Source organism: Sylvia atricapilla, chromosome 6, assembly GCF_009819655.1.
Source record: "Sylvia atricapilla isolate bSylAtr1 chromosome 6, bSylAtr1.pri, whole genome shotgun sequence".
Taxonomy (NCBI): Eukaryota; Metazoa; Chordata; class Aves; order Passeriformes; family Sylviidae; genus Sylvia; species Sylvia atricapilla.
The window spans coordinates 27,937,275-27,961,779 of NC_089145.1; the positions used below are offsets into that span (position 1 = coordinate 27,937,275).

Sequence of the window (24,505 nt, forward strand, 5' to 3'; positions counted from 1 at the left end):
AGCTCTCTCTTCTGCATGGTTGCTGTGGAAACTATTTGGGCTCTGGATGACAAGCACTGGCTGTACTTGAAGACTAGAAATCAAGACATTCTCTTCCAAATTATGGATTCCAAAAATTAATACATGTTATTCAATGTATTTTTGAAAGACATCAGGAAATGTTTCTAACTACCCTGCAAAAATATGAGCTTAATTTTAGGGATCATTTTTGATAGCAGGATTAGTGAGGTATAAAGGTGTGCTTTTTACAAGGAGTTTCAATACTGTCAGTAAGTCACTGTTTAGTGATGCAATCAGAACAGTTAAAATATCTAAGACAACACTAAAGGATCTTCCATAACCCAGACGTACTAAAAGTTCTTTGCTATTTGGCATATCAGTCTCCTTGTATCTGCACACAGAGTTGTAGTAATATTACAGAGGCTGTAATAATGAAGCTTTTCATCAAATTAGTTCTCCAGTAATCAGTTACAAAGAGCTTATTTTCTGTCCACGATGAGATTCAGGGAATGCCTCACATTTTATTTTCCTGTTATGGGTGAGAATAGAAAAGATTCTCTCTCTCTCTCTCTTTTTTTAACATACCTTAAAATTCTTCTGGGATTCAGGTGTTGGGCTATCAAGATCTATCAATTTCTTCAGTTCTTCTTCGACAGTGGACTTGGAGGCTCGTTTTGGGGACGCTCGCAGGTCTCTTGCCGACGCCCGCAGCCGAGGGTGGGCCATCTCATTGCCATCACTCTGGTGACGTCTTAAATGAAATGGAACAGACACATTCAGGTCTCAAAGCCCTGGGGCAGGAGGCATGAATGAAACAAGAATTATAGCAGCCTCAAGTTTTTAGAAGAAAAAAAAAACTAAGTAGAGGGCACAGAGGATGGAAGAAGTTTCACTACTACAGCAGTGACTCACCTTAGTGGATGCCTGTGGAAGCACTAAGCTTGTTTAAAAACATCAACTAGCAATACAATAAAATAATTCAAGGGTTAATGCAATACATTTTCCCCAATAAGGGACTGAATCCATTAAAACAGCATGCATTCTCTACAAAGCTAAAAAACATGTCTTCAGTAATCCCAAAAGCTGCAAATAACTAAGTTATTTTAATATTTCAACTGGCTTTTTATAATGTAGTTATCACAAAGTTTCACCACCTCCTTTTGACAGCCAGTTATTGGTATCATCTAGGGATACTGTGCCTGACTCAGTAACACTCAAGAAGGTTTGAATAAATTACTTTGAAATAGGCTTTCTGATCTACTTGCTTTTTGAGTCATACTTAACAATATTTTCTCTAGTAAGTTGTTTCTCAATTTCTCCTCCAGAAGAGATGCTTGCATATTGTAATGCTGAGGTATCTTGGCTTGCTTTAAGCCAGTTAAACTGTATACTGGCAGCAATTTTAACAAGGCAATGTGAAATGCCAGAGTTAATACACAACATGCACAGTACCACTACATGGATGAGAGGTTTAAGTAAAACTTAGGCTCTACAATAAGAGGATTTTTAATATTTGCTCAAATAGCATTTTGAGTCACCTTTAAGCAGTCCCAAGAAAAGATAAGCTTTAATAGGACTGAAATCCATAGAGCTTTCCAATATGATAAAAACGCCAACTTTTACAAGTTAACAGGGAATGAGATTAGCCAACTATCAAATATTTAAACTGTACTCCAAGACTAGATTAGAGATTAAGTTCTACAGAAGATGAAGCATTGTATTAATAGTCTTGAGCTCTTCTCTACAGAGAACTGTCACAGATCAAAATGCTTCTTTTACAATTAAAGCAAATGATCAAACGAGAACAAAAAAAAGTCTTACTTTCTTGAATCCATAAAGCCCACTGAGTTTATTGTCCCTTCTGGCTTTTTCCATCCGATCAGATACTTGCTAGTAGCACCCTGGCGAGGGTAGAAAGTCCTAGGACCAGACGAGGAGGAAGAGGAGGAGGAGAAAGAAGGTGCGAGCTGGGGAGAAGTAGCAGAATGAAGCTCTTCTTTAGGTGAGCTTCTGGCACTGGTGAAAACAACAGGGCTGGCAGAGTGTCGTGAGCTCATGGTACTAGGAGAAGAACATAAAGAAAAAAATTGCCTCAAATGTGTATATATGGGCCTTGTTTAATTGATTTTAGAGGAGAATTCTGGGCACAAGATGTTATTCTTGTCAACAGTGGACAGAGTACCAAAACCAGCTTCCTTGTCTTAAGGGCCTTCCACCAACGTTTCACTAAAAGCACCTCACATAATAAAGGAAAACTTTAAAGCCATCAACTTCTAAGGATACAATACCACCACCCTTCTAAAAATGGGAAATCTAAGAGTTCATTGTCATTAGGCAGTCTGGAAGTAATACATGAGATTTAAGTTGAAGAGCAAAAAAGAACTGAAGTTCAAATTCTTGCTGGAATTCTTGGCTTTAAAAGAAAACATATTTTGAAGGAATTTAAGCAACAAGAAACATCTCTCTAAGACCCCACAACAAACTAAAGAAGAAACCAATACAGTTCTCAAAATAGGGGTTCCTGAATTTCACCTGTAAAGCATTTATTTAAAATTTGCAAGAAAAAAAAAAGACTTAAATTGAGAGATTAGAGCAGGTCTCTACCATGTATCACCATTTGTCAAGACAGAAAACAGAGCTGGGAAGACCAGCTGCAGCCTGTTGGGAGAAGGGGAGGGGCTTTAGATGGAAGATAGTCTCTATTATGCTGATACTCAAATCTCTATTATGCTGATAGTCTCTATTATGCTGGTACTCAAATCTGGTGGAACTTGCTTCCTATCAGGAGTGCTAGGCCTTAGACAATATTTACTGTAACAACCTTAAAAGGACAGTCATTTATAAGCACAATAACAGGAAATGATTGTGTACAGCTTTAATACTGAAATAGCATTCTATATCCAGAAACCAGTTTTCTAGCAGCTCTCTACAAAACCTATACACATTTTCATCCCTGGATCCAGCACTGCAGTGAAGGAACTTGAAACAGATTGCCCCATGGTAAAGAACAGCTTCTGACTGAGAAATAAAAATTAGCTGGAAGGCTAAATAAAGTCACTGATAATCTCTTCTTCCTTAGCATAGCAGAAAATTCTTCACCAATCTTTTCATAACTTAATAAAACAATGCATTTTCACATTTATCCCTCTTATTGAAACAGAAAAAAAAGAATTTAAGGTTAAATTTACGTTGCCACCTGGGAAAATAATACCACCTACATTTAGTGTCAAGCAGTCAGTTATCTAATCTATGCCACTTGTCGGGTTACTGCTGTAGTAGTCAATGAAGAAATATCCTAAGGAGGTGGTTCTGCTTGTCTTAATTAGGTATTTCATATATGCAGGGAGAATTAATGCTTTGGAGTTTCTTCTCTCTCTTCATTGACAACAGATGGAGTCAAAAGAATCACCCTGAAATATGTTTCATTTTCATGTGGCTCAAGTTAAGCATCACGATTCCCAGCAGTGAAGTGCCTGATGAAGAGCCTGGGTGAACTGTAGCCCTTCTACTGCCTACTGCAGCCCAGGGCCATCACATCAGGGGCAAGATGCACCTCTCCACTTGCATACAAATCAAATTACAGTAATACAGATGTTGTATTAAAGAATAATATTTCTTCCTTTCCTCCATCTCTACATTTAAAAGGCCTACACAAAATGAAATAGCAGAATGAAAAAAATCCAGGAAGATATTCTCCTCCATCAATGATGGACCTCTCCACAGGTCCATCAATCCCATATATTTGGTGCTGCACAGCACAACCTTCATATTTGTAGCAGATATAAGTAAGCATAATTTATAGCAAGAAAGCAGAGAAAATTAGGAGCTAGGGGAATAGGCAGTATATTTTTCTTAATTCCCCCTTTGTCTCTTCCAACACTGAAAAAATCTCCTACACATGCTGAGTAAACCAGCCCATCTGTAAAGTATCACTACCACAGGATAAACTGCCATTTTTACCCCCTCCTAAATACACTCAAGAGGTAGAAAACTCATTCTGTTTCAGTGTAGGGAAAAAAGAGAAAGGAATCTCCATCCACTTTTCAGAATTCTTCAACCCATCAGGTATTTCTCAAGGAAGTGCTAGTTGTGACAAACCATTTGTTAATAAAGCCAGTAAAAATAAATATCCAGCTACTGGATAGGCTAATGGTGTTGATCCTTAATATTACTGGAGAAAGGAGGTAAAAACTGATGTTAATTATGCTTGACATAAAATGTATGAAAGATGCATATGTATGTATAATATTTATTACATAACATACTATAAATACACAATCTGCATTTTAAGTATTCTTATAATATGTATCATATAATTGATGCCAAGAGCAGCGTGGTAAATGCTAGTAAAATTAGCATATTTCAAATACAGTTTTCTTTAAGGTGCATTGCATATTTTGAGCTGTGGTTTTTACAATATTGTATTTTTGGGAGGATATTCTGCTTCAGGACTACACACAACTGTGAGTATGACTGAAGCTTTTTACCCTACCACAGGCAGGCCAACAGGATACTGATAGGCAAAGAGAGACACTTGTTAACTGAGAGCATATTTGGAGAGCAAAAGGCTTTGGATAAACTCTAAAAAAACTAAATCAGAACTGGAGCACTATGGAAGTGATGGGAAGTTGTTGAAATATTTGACATCAGGAAGCATGCAGAGAATTCATCATACAGCAACAGCTTAATTTTATCTGGAAGAGATTCAGTCCTCTTTCTCAGGACACAAAGACAGCCACTGTTGGTCTCCTGTCTCCCACCAATTATTGAGATACCTAGGATTGAATTATGAAAACATTCAAATACTACATGACTGTCTGCAAGAATTGCAGATGACCCATTAACAAAAGCACTTTACAATAAATAATATTTTAAGTATTTTAAAATTGTCAGAATAATAACAAATGTACTTGACTACAAAAAGTCAAGATCATCCTTTTAATTTTACCAAGAAGACCATAAGAAACTGTATAGCTTAGGTAGAAATGAAAGTCTGATTTAATTTTTTTTGCAAGGAATTCATGCCATCAGCACATACTGCTTCATTTAATAACATTCAGCTGTAATGATTCTGTATAATTACTGGCCTACATAATGCAGTTCTCCTGGGATGCTATGAGAAATCTGCACAATCATCAGGAAGGACTTTGGGAATGGGGGTGGAAAAGAAAAATAAAACCCAGCCAGAAGCTCTGCTGTAAAAGTTAATCACTATAATTTACATTTTGCCACCAGTTCTCAGGTACAAGTTCTTTTATGCACCATTAAATGATCTGAGCAGTAATTATCACTCTTGTCTTCTACAGACACAAACACTCTAATTTGTAGTTATTTTCTTTTCTTTTGTCTCAAAGATCTTTTTAGGGCCATATTCCTTTTCTTCTTGCTCAGAAACCTGATTTTAAAGACATTACAGACATTATGGCATCCACAGGCAAAAGATGAAAAAGTGAGAAGCAACAAAGGATAGCAATTTAGAAACTGATAAAGAAACACACCAATTAAGCTGCTCATTTCTCATGAAAAGTAGCCTGTTCAGAATCTTTCTTTCGTCTCCCCTCCTTAACCTCCTTGAAGCAGGCATCTTCATAATAAGCTCCATAATCTGTGCTTGTCTTCTGGAAGTGCCACTTTAACCAGCCTCCAGCATCAAGCTGTTGTGCCTCCACAGAGGAAGCAATGAGAGAATTGGGAGCAAAGAGATGGATGACCTAGGGTTTCACTGCTGTTCAGTGTGCAACCACCAACTGAGGATGTCACAAGAAACAAAATCAAATATTTTTATCCAAGACTGTGCCTTTGTTTTATTGTGAGGCATCAAACACATGCTCCAGTCTTCAAAAATAAAAAATAATAAAGGAACATGAGTCAGCCTGTTCTTAATCCACCAGAACAAATGATGTATGTGCAAGTATTGCTGCATTTCCCAATTATCATGTCCCACTTGTTCTGCAAACTGCTACTACTCGTTTCTGCAAAGAGTTGCATTATTAACATCTCAGTTTTAAATGAAACTTGGCCAAAAGATGCCTCAACTGTTTTCTCCAGACTAAACCCTAGGAAGCATTTATCTGGAAATTTCAGTGACAGCCCCAAAATTACAAGGAGAGAATAATTTCAATACCATCAGAGAAATATTATGTTAATTAATCCACATCAACTAGAAAAAACACCATGTTTGGACACAGAGTGTTATAATATAATAAATATTGAGACAACAACCTTGACACCAGTTTGCAGTCCAGTTGCAAAGTGTATTCATGGAAGAGAAGAGCTGTCATGGTGTGCCTGCCCTGCAAAGTGTTTCTTTCTGTAAAATTTTCTCAGCTTTTCTAGGGAACTCACCCTATTTGGTGCCCGAAGAAGAAACCAAAACCTCAGATGTAAAAAGATGCCATTGCATCAGGCTGTACAATAAAGCTTCCAAGACTTACATAAATTTTCCAGGATTCTTTAAGTGGCTTCAGAAAAAATCCTTCCAAATGACAATGCTACTAACCTTATTGCAATCAGCATTTTGTACAAGAATCCCAACATTTGATGTCACTGCCAGTTACATTCAGACAAGTACTGCAGGACATGTAGTACATTCTACTGAATGCTAAAAAATGCAAACAGGCTTATCTTAAAATAAAAGGTCTAAGACCGTAGACAACCATCATATAGACCTTTTACCTTCAAGAAAGGGGAACACATTAACATGCCAGAAATCTAAGTAAGTCCCTCTGCAGAGTGTTTTCTCCAGACTTGCTCAAGTCCTTCATGCATATGCAGCTACTGGAAACAAACCAGTGTCAAACAACTAGGTGGGATTCTATCAACTGAATGTGAGCTTTGGTGCCAAAATTGGCTAATGAAGAGAGGCAATAAACCAGAGTGGGACCACCATTAATTGATTACTTAAGTCAGAATTACCATGACAAAGCACATGGAGGCCATTACAGTCTCTATGACAACACCTTATTTGCAGCTACTGTATGAGGAGTTAGTGAACTGTTCTCATAAACATCTAGTCTTGCAGAGTAGCTTTGTTCAAGACAATTACCAGAAATTGCTTTGGACTTCCAGCCTGCAGGTATTTTAGCTACACACTCAAAACAGAGGTGCCTTAAGAATAAAAATGCAACAGTCAGGCTCCTCAAGGCAAATAAATTACAACGATCCCAGATCCTCCCTGAAAGACCTACATTTTCTTCTTGTTGCTAGTATGACAGTGCACACTGAATACTTCTTGGAAAATGGTCTAAAATATTTTCTGCTTCTAGCAGCACTGATTAACTTGTCAAGTAGGTATCTTCCATTTGAGGTGTTTAAGCACATTACATATGTACTTGATACTGCTGATTTTACAAGTGGCAAAACTGAAGGAGAGAGGGAACCTGTCATACCCACAAGCTTGCAATAGAATGAGATTAAGATCTACATGCTAGCACTCCCCCAAGAAACTTGCTCTCATTACTGATCATACCAACTGTGAGCAAATCTCCAAACACAAAGACTGGGGGGAAAATGCAAGACATCTGAAATGAGTACTTGCAGGACTAAGAATAAACCCAATATTAAACTGTTCATTAATAACATCTGGTCTCCTTTCTGATCCACACATGAACTGCAGTTCTTGAAAGGTATTCCCCAAGAACGCATCAGACACGTCTGTCTTACAGATAGTTCAGTAGCAGCAGTTTAGTGCAGAATATGGTTTTAAAGACTTTTGAGTACTGTAAGCAGTAGCAGATGTGAAGACTAAAGGTGGTCTTAATTTTCAAGCATTCTGCAGAGTGAAATCTTTCAGAACACTGATTAACTTAAGTAGAACCCCCTCTCTTCAACATCCACTTTTCACTTTTGGTAGGTCAGAGAGTGAGAATGGGAAAATGGGGAGGGGGGCAATCATACAAGAGGTGAAAATTACCTTGTATGTGAGACAGCATCACTTAAACTGTAAGCACTGTTCTCCCTTGTGAGAGGGTTGGAGGCTGGCTGACTCTTGCTGTGAATATCCAGACTAAGCGATGATTCGGCTTTCCGGTCCATGTGGCTGTCCTTTTCCAGTGTCCTGTCTGCAATGGAGACCACTTCACTGGAGCTGTGCCACAGCGGTGCCACCTTCTCCTTGGTCAGCCCAGTGCGGGGCGACGTGGCAGCCCCCAGGGAGGCGGTGCTGCCGTGGCTGGGCCCGTAGGAAGTGGTGTCTATGCCGCTGTCAGCCGACGTCCCCTGAAGGTAGTTGTAGCTGTTCAGCTCCGATTCCGTGCGCTCTCCACTGTCATACCACTTCTCATCACTGTGAGCACTGGAGGCATTGCTGGAGAGTGTATTGCTGCTGGAATGGCTGGAGTAGTGGCTGTCAGACTACAGAAGAAATAACAAAATTATGACAGTGGAGAGGAGGAAATAAAGGGTTACAAAAGCCACTGCTATATAGTAGGAGCTCTCCTACCTGGAGGTATTGGATAGATATATTGAGGAGACTAATAAACTCTAAAAATTTGATTCCAACACAATGCACATCCTCTGTGCTGAGTGAACATAGAAAAAACTTTTCTTACGGATTTGGAAGAAGGAAAATCCTGAGTTGTTGGTATTTTGCCCCAAAATACCTTGCAGTGGTTCCTTTCAAGGACAGTTCTGCTCAGCCCAGTCCAATGAAATTGGCTGAGCTTGTACTTTGAGCTTTGACTTGGTTTATTACTACAATAATTAAAAATACTCTAATTTTAAGACAGCAATATGTTAGAACATGAAACATAACCAATCCACAGAATATGCATGCTATTTTAGTCATCCAATTGCCTATCAAAAAGTCAAAGAAGAGCACAGACACTTCTCTTCCTCCTCTTGGTAGTAGCATGTCTTTCCTCCTCAGCAGGAATGCCCTTTGCAAACGACCAGTGAAACATCATTTAACTAATGTGAAATTGCTTTCCAAAAAGCAGAACTGCATGTAAAAAAGCTTTAATGTATGCTTTTAAATTATCTCATCAGGGTATGCTAGTGCCTGGTTGGTTTGGATTTCCTGTCCTAGGTTAAAGCCCACTATTACAAAGAAACTGAATGTCCTTCATTTCATAGTGGTCGAATATCCCATTTCAAGAAGAATTTCTTTTCATACACCTACTGCTTAGTAGCTCATCTACCTTTAGAGTGTTTATATTCATTTGATTTCTACTGAACTTATCTAGTTTCTGATCATCTACAGAATCAGAACTGAAGTAGTAGGCAACATACTTGTTGGGTGACCACATGACCTGGGAAAAGAGAATTGATGGAAAGGAGACTTAAAAGTTTTCTATTTGCCTACTTCTGTTTTACTGAACAGACACAGACAGAGATCCCAGACAAACATAAAAAAAAACCCCAAACAGATACTGCTTCTGTTTTCAGAAGGAAATAGAGAACAGATGTATACTGAGAAGAAGGAATCATCAGCATCCATGTCTTAAAATACTAAAGAAAGAATTGACAGGAAAATGAGGGAATATGAAGTTGATCTGGACTCCTAGTTATCTCCAATTAAAGTTACTTTTCTTCATTAAGAACTTCACCACTTCCTCATCCATCTGTCCACATAATAAAGATTTACTTTAACAATGACTACACCAGAATAATGCAAGCATTGGTAATTCCAGTATTGCACTTGGCACTCAAGCTAATGAGTTGTGTATTACATCACTGTGCAGTCAAATACATCTCATGAAAAACAGGTCAATCTAAATTTAAAAACTAGTGTGTGCTTCTAAGAATATGAAGACAGGTGTGTTAATGTTCGGGTTTCTTTGGTGTTTTTTAAATAATAAATATGTGTTGTTATGAATTAATAATCTAAAAGCAACACTGCCAATTACATTGAAAGAATAATGCTGGCAAGCAGAAGCAAATTAAAGACTTGGAACCAATTAAAGGCTTTCTCACATCTAAATAAATGCAAGTAATACTTTCAGTAACATCACGCAACACAAGTCTGTATTTTAGCTTGCTGCACAAATAAAAAAAGTGATACAGGTTATTGAGTGATTTAAAGCCTACACTGTGCTTCTTTTCTTACAAGGACTTCAGTAATTTTCAAGACATTTTAAATTTATGAACTTTACTGTATTTATCTATCTCTCTGTATATAAATTAGGAAGTGACAGTCTCCACAAAGGCAGGAATAGTTCAGTCTGCAGAGACAGAAAGACAGAATTTACCATTCAGAACTTCGAAACAAATAAAACAAGTAAGTTTTTTTTTCAGCAGGATTCCAGGAGTCCTTTCAGACAGACTTCCAACAGTGTTTAAGGTACCTTACGGAAAAGGAGAAAATACAAAACCAAAACCACTATTCTGTCTCAAAGCAGCAGCTTTCTGGGCGTTGCATTAGAAGATACAGTAGTTAAACTTTAAGTCTTACACGTGAGGTCTAGGAAGAGCTTTGCAAATTTCTACAAATCCTTTACTTCTCACAAGATAACAGACAAGAGGTTGCTGTTCAACCGGCAGCAAATCTTTATTAACTAGTAAATATTTCAATATGCTGTGTTGTAGGATTTGGGCATCAACAGGCCTGCTCTACTGCATTCCCCATGTTCTAGCAGGGAACAGGATTTCTTTTTCTTTCTTTTTCTTTAAAGTGACACTCTAAATATAACTTTGAACAACACTTTTGATATCAAGAGTCTGTGGAGCAAAAGCGAAACATGAAATAATTCCTTTTTCAGGGTAACTTACATGACCCTGCTTATTTGGAGACAAGTGTACCACAGGATCCTGTCTCATCAGTCTTCCACTGGGGCTCTCTCGGAAGGATGGCAATACTTTTGAGACTGCTGGGAGATGGCACGTTGGCTCTGCAACACAGCACACAACCACGGACTGAGAGAGCAGTGCTACAAGCTAAGGAAATGGGTAACCTCATTTTACACTGCAATTTTTCCAACACTATCTTAGCCAAAAACGGGTTCATATTGTGGCAGAACACAGGGAAGGAAGTGGGGGCCCATTCCTCCCTGGTGTAAATCATTAAGACTTCATGAAAAACCAACTGCCACCATTCTGACTTCTATCAGAACAACCTGAAGGGTATCATGTCCCCACTGTCTAACAGCACTGTACCAGAGCATTGAAACAGCAGACTATTCACTTTCAGAGGGTATTGACATTGGATCTCTAAATGCATGATACCTGCCGACGAGAGAGTCAAAAGACTGAACACCAACACTTAAATGCAAGGCAGGAATAATAGCAAAATAGCAAAACAATAGCAAAAGTCTACAGTGATCACCTAAATGAACTCATTTTCCTCAGCTGAAGTACTACATGTATTTCTTAAGAAAGTTGAGTTAAACATTTTCTAATTGAAGACACTGCAAATAAAAATCTCTCGACATAATACTATCTTAAACATTGCTGGTTGTGAATGAGGATGCTGCATGGATGTACAAAAGCAATACTTATTAAACTAAACCTGACAAAAGTCAATGGAAGTCAAATCACTCATCTCAGATGGACACTCAAAGGAGTGCACTTTGCCAATAAAACTTGTTTTCCCAGGAGATAACTGTGGAGGTCTAGAGGGTATTCAGACACAGGCCTGTAAGGTAGGCAATTGCCTTCTCAGAGCCCAAGGCCAATATTTTAAAAGAGCCTCTCACAGTTATGAGTTTTTACATATACTTCTACATATATTCTGCACTTCTAAAAATGCTCCTTTTAAAGAGAGTATATGCTTACAAACATCAAGTACTTAACAATATCCATTGTAAATAGCAGTGTTTTCTCCAACACAGCTACAGTTTGTTCCTCTTGATCTGCAGCATTATGAGCCTTTTTAAAAACAAATAAAAGCTGTGAGTTTTTTAAAGACTGATAATGATAATACCAGTAATAACATCATCAAACTTGATCTCCCCTGGCAAGTGGTAGCAAGCAGTGCTGGTGAACACAGAACAAAGGTGTTCTGTAGCAAAGGATAAGCCAGGAAGGTGTCAGTGTGGGAATTCATTAGACCTAAAGCCTTATCTACTCTAAGACAGACTTATCTCAAGTAGAAATGTAATTATTTGTCATAAACCCAAACTTGCACCTAGATTCACGAGATTGACAATAAAGTCTCCAATCAGAGATCCAACTCTATGAATGCACGACAATACACAAGAGAAAAAATATAGGGATTTTATGTCACTGTGCATTTCTCATCCTTTGCCAAATGCTGGAGCCATCTCTCCTACCATGTAATTTTTCCTGTTCTTTCTGACCTCACTTATTTTGCTAATATGTTGACACCTGACACTGTAGAACAGAACTTGTTGGCAGTTCCACTCAGTGCCAGCACCAACATCCAACTGTTGTTCTGCAAAAGTAATGCTGAGCAAAAGATCATTTTTACGTTGTCATTACCATCACACAGTTTCAAAGCATATGCAATTAAAATTGCTCTGTCAAAATGAGAACTGCAGATCAGTATAATCACGTTTTTTTAATTGAGAAGTGTGGGGCGAGTTGTGAGGGAGGGACTGCCAGATGGCTTTGGTAACAAGGCACAGCTTACTGAGGTTGCGAAAGTGTGTGAACCAAGAACATCTTCAGAACCAGAGACTGGCAGCATATGCCCTGAATTCCTCATCTCACTGAAGTGTATTCTCTCTTGAACACTAGTCCTTTTGTACAGTGATGCAGTTACGTTATGCAATAAAAAAGTATGGAAATGTTTAATCTATAGTAAAAAAAGTTAGAGAAACACAATCTAGCAACCTTGGCCAGGGTCATCATATTGGAAAAACGCTGTTTGTAGATAGGACATTTTCACTGGTGTCAGTCTTACTTGTGATCTTTTTAAGTCAAGCCACAGCTGTAGCAAAAGGTCTATGTGCAAGAACTTCAAACGATGGCCTAAGAATATAAATTCTCAGTTCCTTGCTGTTTTATGTAGTTAATATGTTCCCTCAGCCGACAGTTAAACTGCCACATGCAATCAAAATATATACATTTGTGGAAGGTGATTACCTACCTATAGATTTACTTCACTATTTAAACTTTAATTGCATTTTTTCCATTTCATACATGGTATTTTTACAGCTCCTATGATCAAACAATCAATCTGCATTTATATAGCACCATTTGAATAGGAAGTATCACAAGCACTTTAGACAAACTAAGCAAAAATTAAACTAAGCCAAGCCACTCAGGGGAGCAGGTAAGGTCAAACAAGTCTTCAACAGCAAGACAAATTAATAAGTGTGTCTGCCCAGCTGCTTCTAAAAGGACAGAGTGTTTCAGGGTAAGAGCATTAAGGCAGATTTAATCCCACAATCAAATAAGGAAATGAAATCAGTTCTTCCTCAGGTGATACTCATAGGTCTCAAGGAAGCAGACTGCAGAAGCTGCAGTGCATGCTCCAGACCTAATTATTCATCCCAATGAACAAGGTTAACTTCCACAGCTGCTGAAAACACCGCTCTTAAGAGGCTCTGTGCCTGCCAGGGAGGCATTGCCAAAGTCACCCTGTGGCCCGAGCAGAGCTCCCTACGTACCCATCTGGTCAGCGATGCTGTCCTCGCTCCTCTGCCAGCTGGGCGTGGATTTGCCGCTGCCGCCCGTGTCCGACTGCGTGTTCTGCCTGTCGATGGAGGCCGGGGATCTACGGCTAATGCCAAACCTGCTCTCCCCAAGACACAAAGCAGATAATCGTTTCAAATATACATAAATATCACACAAGTGAAAAAAGAAAAGCACTTTCAAGAAGCCAGTGTCAAACAACAGGGCAAACCAATGCACAGCACAAATGCTTGAAGGATTTATAATGCTTTACACCATTTCATTTTTGTGGTAGCTTTCCAGACCCGTTTATCACCTTTAATGATTAAGATTACAATATACATTTATCCATTGGGCATCCCTGATCAAGAACAACAGGTTATAATGCTACAATTAAAAACAAAACAAAACAAAACAGATCAAAACATCAAGAAAGAAAATGATGAGGTTTTATTTACATATATGTTTACATGAAAAGGTGACCAGACTGTTACATGGTTGTAGAAAACTCACCACAGTGAATAAAATGTTAAAGTTTGGATAAAAAAACCACATAGGAAAACAAGATGTGTTTATTGGGAAAAGATCGGATCCTTTCAACTACCTCAAAGCTCTACTCCAGACCAGTCAAAGACAGCAACACAAAGTTTGTTGGGACAATCCCATGGACATCAGCCACTTCCCTGGGTTCCAACCAAGAGAATAGTACGGTCATACCTCTGGGTGATGCAGACATATATGCCAACAATATGGATTTGTTTGGGACAATATTAACACTGCCAAATATTTTACATAAGACTCTATAAAGTCAACTGTTGAGTATGGATTCCCAGATCTTGGGGGTTATAAATTCTGTAAATTCCTAAATTACTCGATCATAAAATAATCTGAGTGGATTAGAAGAAACTAAATACAGCTGTAAGAAAGTAGCGAGCCATACACCTATTGCTGTAAAAGAAAGCACACAGAGCAAAATGAAAACTCTGTTCAATGGACTTTGCCAATCCTGCCAGATTAGGCAGATGGATTTCAGAAAGATCAATAAAGACAGAGTAAAGTCAAGGAGAACAAGCTAATGACAAAAGATGCAGTGCCCCTGTGCCACACTGGAGCCTATATGCCTCCTATGCTTAAAAGCCTGTAGACTTGAAATCTACAGTTCTGTATTACATATAAATCACTTACAAGTCTGTATGAATTATAGCTGGGTTCAGAAATAGCCCATGAATCATTAAGAATTCATCAAGAATAATGCATTTCTGAGATTTTTTTCTTTTTTAATCAGACATACCCTGAAGGAAAAAGAAAATCCTCCAACTCTACATGCACATAATAACACACAAAATAATTACAAGCTGATATATCTCTATATCAATGAGTTTCTCTAGCTGTAATGTCTAATAAAATAAGAGAAAATGAAATGCCCTAATGTGCAGTCTTCTCACTTAATGAGCTACAGTCTGCCCCACACAACCTCCAACATAAGACACCTTCCCAGCTATCAGAACAAGCTCAGTGTGGTTATCCCACTTGAAGTTCACACACTTGTTAACTCAAATGAACCCACCACAGCAACATTATACGACTCAGAACAACAAAATCCCACTCTCATCCTCAAAGACAAGCAGCTGGAACACACCTGTAATGTGCAGCACATATTGAAATTTCAGCCTTCTGAAAATTAATACAAACATGATCATACATTCCTTTTGTTCACTGCTCCCTCATACAGCCAGCATACATTTTGATGAATTTAAAAAAGTGAGGAAAACATGTTGTTGGGGGTTGGGTTTTGTTCCTTTTTACTCTAAAGAATTTTTTCCCCATAAAGTTACCAAGGAGACTAAATGTCATTCTTAAGACTATTTCACACAACAAAGGGATGGTCGAAGCTCGGAGCGGGGTGGGGTTTTGGGGCAGGAAAAAGGACAGAGTTTCAGGCAGCCAGGCTGTCTGGTTTTCGGCGTTCGTAGTGCTCTTGCTGGAGGATTTCGCTGCGGCCCAGTCTCAGGAAGCCTGTCATCGTCTGCTCACCCTGGAGTTCTGGGCTCCTCTGCCGCCCTGCGAGAGCTGGGCCAGCGCTGTCCTGCCGTGGTAGCTCCCTCGGCGCTGCTTGTCTGCTACAGAGTGACCCTGCATCCCCCTGCCCTGCCGGGACCCTGCCTCTGCTCTGCCAGGACATTTCTGCCACTCTGCAATTGCCAGCCCCAGACTCTTTTTTTTCCACTATTCCCAGCTTGGTGCTCTGAGGATCCTGCGGGGGCACCAAGACCAAACTGCCCTGGGTTCCTTTTGTGAAGCAAAGTCCTCGAAGTTCTTGATTCTGTTTTTGTTATCAATGATGTAGTTGTGTTTGTTTGTTTTGTTATATATTAGTAAAGAACTGCTATTTATATTTCCAAAATCTTTTGCCTGAAAGCTTTTAACTGAAAAAATTATAATTGGGAAGAAGGGTGGTGGTGGTAGTTTACATTCTCCATTCCAAGGGGAGCTCTGGCTTTCCCTAGCAGATACCTGTCTTCCTAAACCAAGACACATGTATATATCTGCCTTCTGAATATAAACAATTCACATTGAAATTATGCAAAAAGTAACATTTTTCTTTTTCTATTCACACAGACTGAGTAGGATTTCACTCATCAAATACCAATATTAAACATGATGAATTCAGTACCAATTCAAGATATGTATAAGAAGTCTAAACACAGCATTTCAGTAGTGACTGAGGTCTTAAACACTGACCTGTGGTCTAACTTTTAAGACTTATAAACAAACTCTCAAGGGAAGAATATTTTTTCATGGTAAAATAACTAGAAGCTGGCATCTGAAAGAAAAAGCCAAATCCCAAACAAATCTTGGTGCAATGAAGTTACACTACATCAATATTTTGCTCTCTTGTGATGTCCTCTTACCTAACCTCCATAATGTACATATGTATATAATCTGTCAATCTATGTATGATTAAATTTTACATTCTACAACCATTTATTGTAAATGCAATAGCAAACACAAAAACACAGCATAAGGATACAGAACACACATATACACATCAAGATCAATCTGGATATTCTTGAAGGAAGTGAAGTTTCTGCCTAGACCCAGCTTAGGACACGGATCAATAATCTAGAGTCAGCAATTACTACTTGAACCAATGTCTGACAGAGGCTGGACTCACCCATTCTCCTGGTCAGTTAAATTTCATAAACCTTTTGTCACACTGTGTAACAATAAATAAATGCATACACAAATGTTGAGGTTGAGATTTCCTGCACTGGGAAAATCTCAGAGTGACATACCTAGAGCACACTGGAACTTTACCTCTGGAAGATTACCTCCAGGACACGGCTCTCCCTTGGCCCTTACTTCAGGCCATCATTCTCTTTAACATCTCAGCAACTCAATGTTACAATCTCTCTCCCCTATTTTACCACCACATCCAGGGTAATGCTGACCAGCCCTTCCTGGGACACCAAACATTGCTGCAGAGCTGCCCTGAACCTGCTCTTTCAGACCAATTCAACAAAAAATGCACATGGAACTGCAGTGGTTTTTAGTAAAGGGACAGACATTAAATTGCTTCTTGAGGCAACAAAAGTATTCCTTCACAATCACATTTTTCATGCTTGCCATTTAGCCTGGCAGATGTTTGGGAAGTCCTGAGTGAGTATAAAACATGTGTACAAGGACAGTATGAGAGGCAAATTGCTTTTCTTATAGGAATAGAATAGAATAGTAAAATAGTTGGAGTTAAGCAATTGGAGTTCTTTTAAAGAGCATCCAATAAAGAACATGCGAAGTTCAAGTATTATTTGTTTCTTTCATTATTCCATTTAAACTATGTTTCCTTGCACTGAATTAAAACTTCAATCCCAAAATGAGAGTGTAGTCAAGGTTTCTAGGACACACCTCTCTGATGAAATTGCAAAATGCTAGAAGAATGCTGTAGTGAACATATGTGTATAATTAACTTAAAAGATGGAAAAGGGTTAGGAGGGGTCCTGGTGTGCTCTGAGGACAATTCAAAACAAACCTTCAAGTGTGTCTGAAAATCCTTCCTTACTCAAGCAGTCATGGTTGTGATGGTCTAAGGACATATGGCAGCAATATATTTTTTGTAGTGCAAATGACGTAGTTGGAAAAGAGCAAACGATATTGGGAGCACAAGCTGCTCACCAGAATTCAAGGTAACACAGAAATGCTGCTGGTGTGATGTGAATGAGCCAGAAAGTCTACAGAGGATAAAGAGGTTAAGTGCCTTTTTCCAGCTGCAGAGCCCTGGGTACAACTATATCTAATGTTCCTTTAGAGCAAAGTTTAACAGGTCTAAGAGCAAATCTCCTAATGTCAGTAGGACTTAAGCACAAACAAACAATGACCAGAGCAGGCCTGATAGTGTCATGAATCAAAGCCTTCATGAAGGTGAGCAGCAGAGAAGAGATTGACTCTTCATAAAACCTCAAACTGAGCTATAGGAAGGACAGGGAGGACAAATCTTCAGTGCTGTGGAGCAAGAAGCAGTAATTTTTCAAACACATGCTCAGAACAGTGCTCTCTGGACTGACACAGAGCACCTAGAGGCAAAAGACAGTGCCTTGTGCTAAGCAGTTCCTGACAATGGCATTTAATCCTACCAATTTATTTTTTAAAACTGAGAGAAAGATATTTCTACTTTATAAAAGACCCAAACCAAAATGAATTACCCACAATGACCTGCAAAGTACTCAAGAAAACTTCAGAGGGAAGCTTTGCAGTGTGAACTATCAGCAGTTTTGCCCCTTTATTTTCTCAATAGGAAGTAATTTGGAAGGTAGTGGACAGCTCTTCTGCTGCCAATTATTTTTTTCTCTATTGGAGATGTTTGATTTATTGTTCCTTTTGGTGCTCTCTGAAAATGATACAGATTTAATTTCTTCCTCTGCAAGTCTCCCCTTACACTGACACTTCAGAGTTCGAAGATTGCTGGAAAGTTGGAAGCCTTAAGACAGAATGACTGTGAATATGTGAAAAAGAAGTTAGCTGTGGATTAATTAGCACTCTTGTGCCTGCACATCTAAGTCCTAGCTGCACTCAGTACTACTTTGGTTCAACTATTAACTGACTGCAAAGTCAGTAAACTATTACTACTTTTATTTTGGAATCTAAACCTGTAAAAGGAAGCAATTTGCCACACGAAACCAGCACATTTAATGAAGGTTTATAAATATATAAAAGTCCCTCTGTGTAGTAACCTAAGCAGCTGTAGACTAGGATCAGAGAGAGTGGTTAGGCTGCAAGGTAAAAGTGAAAGCAAGGGATTTTTAAAACTGGCTTTCTCAAGAAGCATGACAGTGATATTTGACAACAGCCATGGTTTAATGCATGTAAACAACAGCTGACAGGAGCCTGGGTAAGCACTCCTTTAGTACACATTACAACAAACGGAACAGAGAACACTACTCTGCCAAAACAGAATATGTAAGAAGTCTGGTGCCTACCCTTCTGGCATAGATTTTTGTCTGTACGTGCCTCCAGTAGAGCCAGTGTCACTCGAGGAGGATAAGTTGCTGGGAGAGTTCCGGCACTGCTGCGATCTTGCTAAGGCAATGGAGGAAACGGTGACGTAGACATCGGAGCCGGGGGACAGCCTGTTCAGAGCAAGGGAAGCCTCACATCAGCAGGATCACACTGCAAGGCATGCTCAACAACACCCTGCAAACCGCCACAGCTGCAAGCAGTGGCACCATGGAGATGGCAGAAATCCTATCAGTTGAAGGATCACACATTTCCCCCCTATTAATCTACTGGAAACCACGAAAAATCAACTGTAAAAACCTAGATGCATGGGAGGAAAGAAAGGAAGGCAGATGTGGGAAGAAAATACTGGCACACACTAGGAAAACATTCTGGTTTCTGAAGTCTGTTGTTACAGATTGATTGTAAGGAATAATGAAACATGACATTCCTCATCAAAATACCAAATAGAAGAAAATATTTCTAATTCTCAGCACACTCTTGCCTGGAATTTAAACTGTTGTGAGATGCCTATGCAAACTCTTCCAAGAGTATCAAGCTTACCTCTATGCCACTCAACTTGTCCACATTAAAACACAAGGATTAAAAAAATGCAATGCAATCTATACACACCACTTTAAAATTCTCCCCTAAAATCTTAACAGTTTTAATTAAAACTATCTTAACAGATAGAGAACTCTGTTTGAAAACACAGACCTGAACCACATGCAATCTTCACCATTCAGAATAACCATACAGCAAATAAATAGTCTATAACTGCAACACATGCAGCTGGGCAGAATGGCTGCAAGCAGCAAGCTTATACTGCCCAAGTCATATCCTGTTCTGTAATCAAAGGCTTTTTTAGATAACTGCTAGCCTTGTGCATTTTGTTTCCCAAACCCCAGCAGAATTCACTGCTGTTGGCTGCTTCTTTGTTCTACTCAGTTGTGACTGAAGCCTATTCAAAACTTTTGCAGCAATTCAAGTTAAGTTTGAGTTATGCCATTCACAAACATCAAACTCCTACTGTGAACAAAAGTCTTTATTCATTTTATCTAGGAAAAACACTATAATTTGCACAAGCGAAATAACTTAGTATTTGAAAAATAGATAATTACTTCAGTGAAGCATATAGACAGTTGCCTCAGCACCCAACTAGGGTCCGGGGATTTAAAAGATCTTAGCCTAGCCATTTAATCTGTAACTCCAAAGGAGAGGCAGATTTTGAATTAGCTCTCACCACAACCCTGTAAAAACTTGAGAAGTTAAAAAAATCTTTTGAAAAATAAAAAACCACCATTGAACTGATTCATGTTCCTTATGTATGTGTATATATTGAAACAGTGTGTGTATATATACTTATATTTACATTTATATCAAATGTGCATTGGCCTCCTAAATACTTAGCATAAAAGCAGTAAACTAACAAAACCTTAAAATGAAAAGAGAGCAATAGGACTGGATCAAACATCTTCATCACCTGGAATTTCATGAGGTGCATATAATTAATAGGAACTCTTGTTCTGAAACAAAAAAGGAACTAGATAAAGACTGACCATGGTAAGTACTACACCAAATCCAGTAATGCCTTTCTAGTCTACCATACGTATTTTAACTTATCCAACATTTATCAAGCAACAATTCTGAAATATTTGATTGCAAAGAACATGGTTGAAGACTTGAAAACTTGGGGACCCATAAGCCAAGCAGTTTGTTTTCCCAGAAGCACTCCTATAAAAAGAAAAAAAAAATGGTTTGGCAAAATGCATTTGCTCACCTATAAAGGTACATACATTCAAACTCAGTTATGCTTGCAGAGCAATACACAGTTTAAAAGTATGACCTTTTTTTTCCCAAAACTAATTTAGAATTGATGGCACAGGAACAAATTACTTCTCAAATAATTTCTTTAAAATTATTTCCTGTTAAAAAATGCTTACATTTTCATTTCAGATTCAGCTATGCCTTTTCTTTACTTCCTATGCCTTACCAAAAGTGACAGCACTGTTCAGAAGGAAAATCAAGATTTCAGAACTATGTCATAGAGTTCTAACTCATTTACAAAGATGAAAGACCTTGAGGGCAAACAAAATTGTATTATAAATGTGGTCTGAACAATAGAAATGAACAACCAGTCAGGTCGGACATTCTTTTATTTGAAGCAGAAGTATATCTTTTGTTAGTACTGTTCACAATTGCACTAAAACACACTAATACTATAAGACATTTCATTTTGTGTAAAACATATCAGAGAAAAGAACTTTAGAGCAAATTAGTTCAAATTGACTTTATGAGCTGCTTTGAAATCTTTTGATGAAAGGCACTTCCCAAGACAAAAGGTGTATTGTGTTACACTAACAGTATGCCCCTATAGCTAAGATAATCTAAGCCTGTCTTTTATTTATAATTAAAAACCATACTAAAGCAAGCTCTTATCTATTGCAAAAGAGTCTTAAGAAGAAATGCCAAAATGGTTAAGTGCATGAGTCCCACAACTGAATTTAAAAATAGGCCAAGCGTCCATTACATTAAACAGATACAATTACATTGCAGACAATTGAACTGGGATTATCCCATGCATGATTTAGTTCTAACAGATCTAGTTCATCCTGAAAGAACTGGTTGAGTCTTGCCAACTATGGGAAGAACATAACCTTTTGTGAAGTCAGTGAGTGGAATGGGCATACATTTATTTTGTTTAATATGACAACATAGACATTGAAAGCATCCATCTTGCTCTTAATAAATTAATTTCCATGTCATTAGCTGTAATTTTCCCCACATATTCAGTATGCATAGTTATGTAGTACACACTTCATAAAAAAAGGTCAGTCTAGGTGACTGTGCCTATGGCCCAAGGCAGTCTAATTACAAGCTCATACACAGGTGCCTTTTCCTGTAAAACTGTACAGGCACAGTTGTGCTGTACAACATATTGTGCTACAACACTGGCAAGAGCTACAGAGCTCAGAAGCAAAGGAGGGTCAGGCTTTAAGAAGAGGAAAAATGGCCTTACACAGACAGTGCTGACTTGGGAAACTGAATTCTTACTTTGCGCTTGCTGGAGCAGTCCAGTGTGACCACTACTGTATTTGTTAATGACAACTTTTCACTTGTTGAAGCTAATTTTAATTTTTCAAAGGCCTTGTTTGATTCCAAGGCCCACTGTATGTCTGAGCTGAAATCTTCCTAAAGCAGCTGAAGTCAACTGAGGCTATAATTTGAATATATAAAATATTAACAATGCTGGGCATGGTTCCAAATATGAGATGGCCAAAATAAGCAGAACAAATGATTAGAACATAATTTATCTCTTTACCTTTGTTCTTAATCTGAAGAGGGCCAAAGACATCTCTTCTCATACAAGAGATTTGAAAAGTAAGTTTAATTAATACCCATGAAGCATTCAGAAACAGTAGTAATGGGTGCCACTGTAAAGCTTAGAAGGGAATTAGTAATGGCATCTTTACAAGGATTTGAATGTCATCCAGTATGTAAGGGACAGAGTAATGAAGAGGAAAAAAAAATAATTAAATAGCTCTTCTTTAATGAGCTGCATCCACTGTGTGAATTGAATGAGGCAGATGTCCTCTATTAAAAGAAATTCTTGTAATTGAATCAAAAGCAGCATCTGAATACACAGTAACACAAGAATTCTGAAAAAAACAGCACAGCAAATCTTAATTCTGGCATACTTACCTTCCATGTGTTTGAGTTTTACAATCCTAATAATACTGCAAGCCACAATTCCCTGCAAACACTGTATCAAATGCTCTCATGTTTAAAGGAAGCCAATCCATTCCATTCAAAAAGGAAAAAAACCCAGCAATTTTGAGGAAGGGGAGAGTGAACGAAACAGAAATTGCAATTATGCTATCATGCTGTATCTTCTCAAGTTTTTGGTTTCTAATTTGATCATCACCTTTCAGAAAACAGTGGGACACCAGAAGTATAGAAGAGTTTGTGTATGAAGACACTCTGAACAAACTCTGTGGCTCCAGGGATTACAGAGAAACTTATCCTCTCTGCTTCACTTCATCCAAACACGGATTACACTGGACCAAGCAAACAGTGATTACTCACTATCCCTCACAACAAAAGAACAAGTAGGAGGTCTACAACTACCAAGAGACCAATTAGCAGGAACCTGAATGAAGGGATACCAGCCACAGACAATCTTACACAGCAGACAGCCAAAGGACTGACAGACCTCGTAGCGAGTCTTCCTTTACACTTGTAAGCATTTCTTACGCTTTTCCCTGGTCCACATTGACGGCCCTTGTCAAACAAGAAAGACCAAATCTTGACGTGACACAGCATGGCTCTTCTCAGATGTTTTTACATCATAAGAGTTTGGTCACGCAGCCATGCATACCAACAAACCGTTGATTTTTCCATTGCTACATCCACCTCCAGGTCCCGGAGTTGGTAGGAAGCGTGTGGAATACAATCTCATGTTAGTACATGTTCTGATTTGAAGAATGTTATATGAGAACATTTAAATAACAAATCTCCAAAGCCTGTGAGGTCGGCAGTGCGTGTACTATAACGCTGACTTGACAGGTGGCAAGATGAGCACAGACACCTGCTTATATTCAGGAAAATGCCACTGATCCAAGATAAACTGCAGCAGATTAGGATTTTTAGGTAATATGGGAACAGTTTAAAATAGAATCCACCTGCAGGAATTAACCTATAAACTACAACTGGCATAATTACTATCACTGACTACATGGCATCATTCAAATCAGCATGGAGTCTTAGGGCAAGACTGTGCTTCAAAGTCCTCAACAGGACATAAACACAAGCAATGATATTGTTCTAATACTTCCATACTGTGGAGCTTTACTGCCAGTGTGTCACCACAGTCATGCCGTAATTCAGTTCTTCATTTGGTTTAAAATACTGACTGTGCTCAGAAATTTTCTAGTTAAGAGCGCTGAGCTTTCATCCAACAGTACTCAACTGCAGATTAAAGTGCTTAAGTCCAGACCTGGGTCTTCAACATGCTTTAATCACTGATTTCTACACTGTTTCAAATGTCTGTCAGATCAAGTTTTAGTTAAAACTGGTTCCAGTTTATGATAAATTAATTAAGAACAGATTATTATCAACCATTATCTCCTCTCCTTTCCTTGCACATTGTTTCTTGATAGAATGTGGAAACAAAGTGTACAAAACCCCCGAAAACTGTGAAGAGGGAGGGAAATAAACATAAGAATCAAGCTCTATAATTACATGTTCTCCAATAACATTAGCTCTGGTTTACTTCAAGCATATGTGGTTTATTGTTGGGTTTTTTTAACATATCCTTCTGATAGTCATTATGGGTTATAGGCTATATAGTATCCCATATAAATTAATCAACATTGTGAAATAACTTGGGATTTATTGAATTTATATTATTAGATTTTTCAGTCTTAATATTGCAGTAATATTAGAGATTTAATTTAAGATGTATAAAGATGTATATATTATAAAGTTCTGGGTTATTTTTCCT

At 38.3% G+C, this 24,505-nt stretch overlaps 1 protein-coding gene across 2 annotated transcripts in view; it reads right to left on the reverse strand.

Moving 5' to 3' along the window:
- SIPA1L1 (signal induced proliferation associated 1 like 1) overlaps positions 1 to 24,505 on the reverse strand; it is a 138,462-nt gene that overhangs the window by 10,798 nt on the left and 103,159 nt on the right. For both annotated transcript variants that reach the window (XM_066321316.1, XM_066321315.1), the window contains exons 11-16: positions 18,987 to 19,136; positions 13,509 to 13,633; positions 10,708 to 10,826; positions 7,913 to 8,352; positions 1,822 to 2,061; positions 586 to 751 (exon numbers count right to left, since the gene is read on the reverse strand). In XM_066321316.1, coding sequence (XP_066177413.1) covers positions 586 to 751; positions 1,822 to 2,061; positions 7,913 to 8,352; positions 10,708 to 10,826; positions 13,509 to 13,633; positions 18,987 to 19,136 — 1,240 coding nt within the window. The remainder of the gene's footprint in view (positions 1 to 585; positions 752 to 1,821; positions 2,062 to 7,912; positions 8,353 to 10,707; positions 10,827 to 13,508; positions 13,634 to 18,986; positions 19,137 to 24,505) is intronic.